Source organism: Marmota marmota, unplaced genomic scaffold (genome assembly GCF_001458135.2).
Source record: "Marmota marmota marmota unplaced genomic scaffold, marMar, whole genome shotgun sequence".
Classification (NCBI taxonomy): domain Eukaryota; kingdom Metazoa; phylum Chordata; class Mammalia; order Rodentia; family Sciuridae; genus Marmota; species Marmota marmota.
Genome location: NW_025999913.1, coordinates 19229081 through 19237865, shown reverse-complemented (window position 1 = coordinate 19237865; position 8785 = coordinate 19229081). Strand labels below are relative to the sequence as shown.

General features: G+C 46.5%; 1 protein-coding gene across 2 annotated transcripts in view; it reads right to left on the bottom strand.

Moving 5' to 3' along the window:
- Scgn (secretagogin, EF-hand calcium binding protein) overlaps positions 1-8785 on the bottom strand; it is a 35034-nt gene that overhangs the window by 18701 nt on the left and 7548 nt on the right. For both annotated transcript variants that reach the window (XM_048799708.1, XM_015494206.2), the window contains exons 3-6: positions 7531-7617; positions 4372-4461; positions 1224-1280; positions 737-814 (exon numbers count right to left, since the gene is read on the bottom strand). In XM_048799708.1, coding sequence (XP_048655665.1) covers positions 737-814; positions 1224-1280; positions 4372-4461; positions 7531-7617 — 312 coding nt within the window. The remainder of the gene's footprint in view (positions 1-736; positions 815-1223; positions 1281-4371; positions 4462-7530; positions 7618-8785) is intronic.

Here is an 8785-nt window from a genome sequence, read left to right as displayed (position 1 = left end):
GGGGGGGGATATGGTGAAGGCCACAGGCAGAGGAGCCAGATTCCATTCAGCACAAATGGTGGATTAGGGCTGGAGAGAGCAGGGAGGTAGAAACAGGCAGAATGGGAGAGCGAGTCATCAGGGCAACTCCTCACACCTCACCATGTTTTCAGGAAGCCCGACGCTGACGACATCTCTGAGTCATTTGGGACAAGGATGTTGTAAGTGTGACATGGTAACAGCAAATACCACAGTGTGCTTCAGATGCGGCAGCTCACTGCCCTCAAGGTGTCTAGGCACCGTTAAATCCATGTCACTACAGACCTGAGTGATGCTGAGAGGCTAACACTTGTCCTAGGTCGTGGCCACTAAGTGGCAGGAAGATACATCCCCCTCTTTCTGACCCCCCACTACACAGAACCACACACCAGATGAGCAGAACCGTCCCCGAGGGGCAGGCATGCCCATCTGATTGGTCCTAATCACCTAGGTCCATGTTGACTTTTTCCCTGTGGTTTTTGTTACCACTTGGGCTGTTGGCCTGGTGCTGAGAAGCCTGACGTTGCCTGGACTTCCCTCGGCTCCCCAAAGACAGCAAACAGCCTCCCCCATGCACACAGCCTGTTCCCAAGAGAAAAGCTAAAGTGATTCCGCTTTAGCCAGTGCTTTCGGGAGATGAGGCTTTCTGGTGCACGCAGGTGGTCTCAAAAGAGGAGCAGGGGGAAGGAGCACTGGGGAGAGAAGTTCTGTCACTCACCATGGTGCCCGTGTACTCTTCCAGCTTAGCCTCGGAAACAGCCTTGTGGTGGTGCAGGAAGAGGTCTCGGAGGAAGTTCTGTGACACCAGAGAAAAGTGACACTGTATGTCATAAGTAAATAAGCTGCAAAGCTCTGTAGAGGCCTTATTGACTGTGTTTGTTTGAAGAAGGAGGTAGGATGTTTTTGACAAGCAATAAGTCCAAGCATGGAGGGCTGTCACTGTTAGAAGGGAGCTCAGGGAACCCAGAGAATAGCTCCAGGCATGAAAAAAAGCGAAAGTGCTCAAGTGTACCTCTTTGCTAAAGACAGCGTCGCAGCCCGCACCTGCTGAGTCTTCTAAACAGGCATGCTTTTTTTTTTCTTTGTAAGTAATCTATTCAAATCCATGTTTCTTAGAATCACGGAAATCAAACTCATGATGCACACATATCAAATCGCCAAGGACAAAGACCCCTCCCCCCGCGACTGTCCCCAGGGACACTTACGTGAAGCTCAGCCGCTGATATGAAGCCACTGCTGTCGGCATCGTATTTGCGCCAGATCTGAAACACACAAAAGTCTTTAAGCGATTTGTCCTCAAAAGCTGAGGGATGGACTTGTACTGGTGTCCCCCATGGCTCAGCAGCTGAAAACTGTCCCAACTGGTGCAAGTAAGACTTTCACAGGGAATTTCAGGCTTCCTTTGGTGACAGTGATTGGGAAGAACTCAGCCAAAGTGGAACACTGTGTCCACTTGAAGCCACTTGTAAGGGTCGCATGCTCCCATGGGAAGGCTCCATATGAAACGATACGAAGAGATGCATTTCAACGCTGTGATATGGCAAGGAAGAAAGTCTCGCTGTGCTGTGCAGGATGCTACAGAAACAACTCTGGACCCCTGAGAGACCCACACGACAGCGCAGTGCCGACCCAGAGAGGTAGTGCAGGGCTGAAGCCAGCCTGCCTCGTGGTCTGCCATCCCTGACTACGAGCTGCAGCTCTGTCAGACAACTATCCTCGAGGTGGACACGTGACAACCTGGCACCCACACAAGTGGGAAATGAGATTGAGTCACCTGCTCAAATCTGAGACGCCAAACGTCAACACCTCCCAGTGAAAGGGTGGGCTTACACACACTGCGGGGACACCGTGACCTCGCCTGCATGGCCGTGGCTCCGGGTGGAGGGGGAGGCTACCTCCGGTGACTCCCAGGGGCAAGCCATCCCTCCCACTGGTTTGCGGCCACAGCTGCGTCCTGAGCTAGGAGACAGAGCTGGAGATCTGATCAAAGCCACGAGCCGCCTGCTCATGAATACTGCTCCTTGAACCACCTCTGCCTCCCGGGGACAAGGCCCTGGCTCCCACACAAACCAAGGCAGCCCAGAGCAGTTGTTTAGGGAGCAAGGATCTCCTTCATCCTAAATGGGTGGTCTGTGGTTCCCCCGGCAGGGACCTCCATCCTGCACACAATTAGGACCCAACCTCAGACCCCACCAACAGAGTGAGTGGGCGACTCCAGGCGGACATTTAGTGAGAACTGCTCAGAAAGCCACTTCTTCTAGCCCCTGTCATTTGTGTCTGAATCAGCCAGACTTCTAAAATCAATGAGGTGAGTGTGATTTCTATCATATTTTTGGATGAACATACCCAAACTATGAGAATTTCACATAACTCCACCAACCATTTTTACAGACTCTTTAAGTGTTTTTCTCCACGCATTCTCCAGCTCCATGAAGGCATGGTCTTACTACAGCTGAGCCATGGGGGGCCAGAGAGCTTTCTGTGAATCTCAGCAAGCCTCTCTCTAAAGGAAGAAGGCCAAGTAAAGAGAGATCCAGACAAACAAAAACAGTTTATTACCAACAAACCCTTAGGGAAAAACTCCTGGAACAAGGAGAAACACAAAGAAGGAAGTCTAAGCAACCGTAAGCAGAGATAATGTAGGCAAACTGAAAAGGATCTCGGCTGCATAAAATCCATGGCATATAGAAAATTAGGCAGAAATAATGCCCTGTGCAGAAAAGGCACTTGAGCTAGTGAGTGTGTGTTAGAGCTAAGGGCCTGTGGTTCAGGGGAACAGTGGACACTGGGGTTTCCTAAAATACATAGGATATAATGGGCTGTAATCAATTTAATTAAAAAGTAATTCAAGGGCCGGGGACATAGCTCAGTTGGTAGAGTGCTTGCCTCGCCTGCACAGGGCCCTGAACGTTCTTCCTCATAGAACAAACTGACCAAGTAGAGGGAAGGAAAAATAGAATAGATATATTCTTAAAAAGATAAGACAGCTACTTAGTTCTGTTTCCTTTTCCCATTTCTCAAGGTTATTCTGAAAAAGTCCTAACACGCTAATACTTTTTTTCTGATTTTAGAAATAAATGATGTTCATCATTCAAAATTAAAGATATATATATATATAAAAAACTATACTATCCAGAAATCCCTACCCCAGAGATGATTACTTAGTGTTCCTTTCCATTCTGTTTCTATTACATATAAAACAAAACTGAATTGCTGGTCACATTATCTACACACTTGGTTGATTTATAAATTTTATTTAAAACTTCCTGTGAGCATTTTTAAACATAATTAAAATCATTTTGGAAATGTCTTGAAAGTAACTTGTAAATGATTTTATACAGAACTAGAAAACACAAAGACTATGAAAATGTCCTGAAATCCTACCATTCACAAATAACCATAATTCATCAGTATTCATCTATGCAGGTGTTAGGGAAAACAGTGTTGTTTTTTTTTAAAAGAAATAAATTAAGATCATACTCTATGTACAAGTCTGTTTCTTAACATTGCATTGCACATCCGGCATGTCATCAAATATTCTTGGAAACATGACCCTTGGCGATTCAATGACGCATGCTGCCCAGTAGTGGGACTTTCCCTAAGAAGATGTAGCCTCTAGAAGGACCCTGGCCAGTACTCAGAAGCACTGTGGAAGGAAGGAATCATAAGAGGTGTCATCATTTCCTTTATTCTTCCTTCATTCAGAGTTGGTTAGGTTCTTTTTTCTCCCAATTCTGGGGATTGAACCCACAGCCTTATGCATGCCAGGCAAGCGCTCTACCACTGAGCCTCAGCCCCAACCCCTTCAGTTTTAACTCTTAAGTAACAGCACAGCATTTAATGGACAACGTTCTGAAGAAAATTTTTTTCTACATTTTCGATTACATCCATAAAATACATACCTGGAGAAGTAGAATTATAAAGTCAGTATGTAAATGTTTTTAAGTAATTCTGAATCATGAAGTTTTAAAGTTTCCTGATTTAATTTTTGCAAAATTATTTTCCATAAAACTCTTCCACAATACACACCTGCCACAGAGCATCGGTGAACAATCTCATGGGTTTGGGTTTTTTTTTTTTTTTTTTTAGTGGCACTGCGTATTTTTATAGATCTTCTTAAAATCTTGACCACTTTGATTGTGAAAAATTAAGTTATTTTATTCACATTCCTTGGGTTATTGGATATATTTATGGTCCACTCAGATTTCTTCTGTGAACAGCCTGTGTATGTGCTTGCTCGATTTTACATAAAGGTAAAAAATAGTGCCCGCTCTGTCCTCTGCGCACAACTGTCCCTCAGGACAGGCAGGAGAGGGGGCAGCCACACCCCCCTCCCCATGTCAGGCCACTCACCTGCATAAACTCCACGCTGCTGTCCAGGGGGGTTTCCAGGCGAAAGAACAGAAGAAACTTTTCATCCTCAGACAAGAACATACTGGCAAGCTAAGGGGACAGAGGAGCAGCAATCAGGGACACTTCCCCGGGTCCATCAGGGAGTGCTTGTGGACGCAGGCCACAGGGCAGAAGGGCTCAGCTCTCCCAGAATGGAGTTCCCTGCCCTTGATAACCCTGCATGGATTATGGGTTCTTTCAATAATTATCATTCTCCTACTAGGTGGGAAACACTGTGGATAACTGTTTCCCATGAGCTAAAAATACAAAATAATGATGATAATAATAAACTTGTTCAGCATTCAGTATGTTCCAGTTACTATTCTAAGAACCTCCCATATTAAATAATCAATGATAGAAAATAGGAATAGTGAATAGTGAATAATGCTTACCTGGGCTTACAGGTACTGTTCTAAGTGCTCATTTAATCCAAACCACCTCCTTTGAGATACACATACACCACTGCTATTTCTTTCAAATTATAGAAACTAGGCCACATGGAGATAAAGAATTCATCAAAGTCATGCAGTGAGTAAGTGGGGAGTGGAGTCTTTAAGTCAGGAATTTCAAGCCCCCTGCCTCCCCCCCGGTGCAACCATGAAGCTTTGCTGGTGGGATGCTGACCGTGCAAAGAATCTCAGTGCCGTGTGCAGAGCAGGAATGACTGCTGGATGGGGGGTTCTTGAGTACCGACTGTGGTCTATGCTCTTTCACATCATTAGAGTTTATATGATGCTACAAGAGTTGGCTGAAGTGTGATAAATCCAACCAACAAGCTTCCTATGTAAGCAATTGATGTACTTCACTCTTCATTTATTCCAAACAAAGGTGACATCTTGTTCCCCTATAGGATCATAATTCTGCCTCACACCTAGGCGTTTGACAGGGTTCATTGCACCTAGGGGACTACTGTGTAAGCCATCTTCCTTCTGGGTCAGCCCATAAACAATGATTGCTTTTCGTAACTGATAGTTGTCTCAGCATCTGGTATAACGCCACAGAGCAAGTCCAGCACACGTGAGGTGGGTGGGCTCTAGGCCAGACTGGTTCACACGCTCGTTTGGATTCGAATCAGCTCAAGAGTACACCATTTTAATAACTGTTATCACATACTGGGTGCTGGGTGCCTACCGCATGGCCGGCACGGATAAGGTGCTTTTCATTTATTATCTCATTAAACTCTCACGTCAACCCTTCAGGAAGAATAAATACCCCCTTTTTTACTGTGACAGGCTGGACTAGCACCAAATTTCTCCTTATTACTTACCAATTGTTTGATCTTGGACAATTTAATTGACATATCTATGGCCAATTTTCTCATTTATAAAATGGGAACAATAATATTGGCATCTGATGCTTATGTGGAAACTAAAAATAAAATGAGCCCATATTCGTGAACTGCTGTAGCAAAGTACCTGGTGTTTATTCAGCCATCAATAAGTGGTAACTGCGATGCTAGCACTTATCACATGGTAATGGGATTCAGCCTCAGAGACGTGAAATGACCTGCCCATGGTTACATATCCCCCACGATAACTCTGTGTTCGACCCTCCAACCCACATGGTCAGCTGGGACTAGGAATGGCTCTTCAGGACTAAGCAGTGCTTTTCACATAGGGAGGGCTCAAGCCAAGAAACCCAGTTAGACAAAGTTCACTTACGCCGGGCCTTTACGACCCCTCTGTACCTCCACTTTTAGCTGGAGTGGCACGGAGGTGTCCTGGGCACATCAAACACATAGAGTGTCCACAAGCCCTACTTCGGCTCTTGGTCATGAGCTCTTCTCAGTCTTACTTTTCACTCGACCATCTAAACTGTGTCAGCATGACTGACTTTATGTCACGACTACATGCAATTGGAGTAAGTGAAACGTCACTGGTAGCAAGGAGAATACGGGAGAAATAGAGACCTTGCTGCCAGAGACCTGCAGAGCCACAAGGCCTTAAGGAACCTTGGGAAGGACCCGGACCTACACTACCAACTTCCCTACAAACAGCCACCACGGTCACACTCACGGGCAGGACTCTAACCACATGGCAGCCTGTTGCTCAGGAGGGTCCACCTGGTACTAGTGAGAAAACAGCCACTTCTGAGCTATTTGCCATGCTTCACATCCATGGGGGACATCGACAACTAATGGAACACCACTGTGTGCTGTGTCTGCTCCAGGGCTGAGAACGCATCAAGAACCCTGCGGTCACGAGCACTAGTTCTGTGCATCGAGCTTCGTGTTGCATTTACTTCTGACATACTGATATTTTCATGTCAATTCTGATGTGAATCGTAGGTTACACGTGAAACTTGCCCTTGAGTACAAAACAATGTTGGAAACAGCAACCCTCATAAATCTAGGGTTTAGCTTATTAATTTTCTGAAAAGGCAGCCTCCGTTCACTTTTCATAGAGACATTATCCTGCTCTAGTACCATAATTCCCTAAGGAAATTTCCCTTTTATTTTTTTCGATGATATTGACTGTAATGCAGTCAGCCATGTTATATTGTCAGCCTGCTACATGTTTTGTTTACTGAGAGTCTCTTAATAGTACCAAGAAGCCAGATGGAATGATTGACTTATACTGCCTGGTTTGTGTGGGGGGGGGGAGGGGGGAGGCCTTACAAAGCATTTCTCAGAACATATGCTGTCAGTAAAGAAAGCTATTTTCTGTTCTGTTTTGTTTTAATGATCATCAGAGACAGATCTTTCCAACCTCCACTGGCATTGATGCTAAAGTTTGTTTAAACTTTATTCATTCATTTATTGTCGGTAAGTTTTTTCCTTATACAAGTTCAATTTGAACAAGACACTGTGAAAAGACAATGTTGGGTCGAGTAACCAAAAGACATCTGCCACCTCAATTCCCCGATGATAAGATAGGTATATTGATCAACCCTCATAAGACCAAGAAAGCCCTGCACACTCTTCATTACTAGGCAATTGAGCAGATGAAAAAGGAGAGGCGACTGCTTCAAAAACGGTATCTAGGCCAACTGCCCTGCAGAAGGCTCGTATTTCCCAGTCGAATGGATGTCAGATTCCCGTTGTCTTTCACGGGAAATCACAGCCCAAGAAGGACAAGTCAAGAAAGGCACAACCCAGAAAGGCACAGTGGCGACAGGTACCTCTTTCATCTGCACGCGGGTAGGGGCCTCAGGCGTGGTCACCAATCGCTGTTTCAGCCTGCGTGTGTCTTCCTCCAAGACGGCCTCCTGCAATGGCCACACACCCCCACGTTAGTGCAAGAGCAAGCATGGAGGGCACAGCCTGGTCCCGGTGCCACTGAGGAGCAGATTCCCCAGCCTTTTAGAAAGACTCTCTCGTTGTGGGGCACAGCACAGTGCAGGGGACTTCAGCAACCCAGCACCTACCACCGTCTGACCAGGTGAAGTTTACAGTCAGTGAGTCACTAAACTACAGAGGAAAGAAGCTGAGAAACTAAAGTGCTTTAAGAGTGAACTGGAATATCATTATAAACTCAGCTGTGAGAAACAATGGCACTGTAATTAATATATAAGTGTTTTTCCCAAGAACTCAGAGGCTTTCCACTTTTAACTAAACAATTCAGTTTGGGGAGCGCCCTGGCTGCTGCAGGGTATTCTCTTGATCTTCTCCTTGTACCCACTGAGAAAAGCATCATTATAATAGGGAAATAATTAAAGACTAAACCAAAGGAAATGATCGTTGGCTCACCAAAGAGGTTATCTCTTATCCACAGCCTTCCCTACAGATGCAGTTACCTTCTTGGGTGGATTTCGGGGGTGCTGCAGGGAACATGAACTATGAAGAATGAACTCTGATGTCAAACGGAGGGCACAGAGCGTCTCCGATGTCGCCCAATTCAAAGATTCCATCCTCACTGCAACTTGTACTTAATAATGTCTTATTTCTTAATATGCTCACTCTAGTCCTGGTCCCCAAGTCTCCAGCTGTGAGTGACAGGACTGGGAGGAGGTGATGTCCACTGACCACCATCCCCGCTGGTGTTGGGGACCAGGGGACTCGGAGCTGCGGGAGACTTTGGAGGTGTCATCTGTGCACATGCGTGCAGGAAAGTGCGCTGGTGGCCTTGAACCTGCCCCGGCCTTCCTCTGCTGCTCTCAGAATACCAGTAGGAGGCGCAGGGAGCGCTGGTGCTGAGAGGAACACCCCGGACCCCTGGGCTCCCTTCCTGCGCCTCCCAGCACCACCCGGGGAACCCAGGACAGCCGCTTTCTACTGAGCAGCTTCCCCACGCCAAGCACAGCGCCAGCCCCTGGTGGTGAGCAAAACAGCCTGGGCTGCCCTGGGGCACAGGCTGTGGAAGACTCTTTGTCCCGCCTCCCTTTCCACTGGGACCTCCCCCTGAGGGACTTCCACAATGGGAGGCCACGGGGGGGG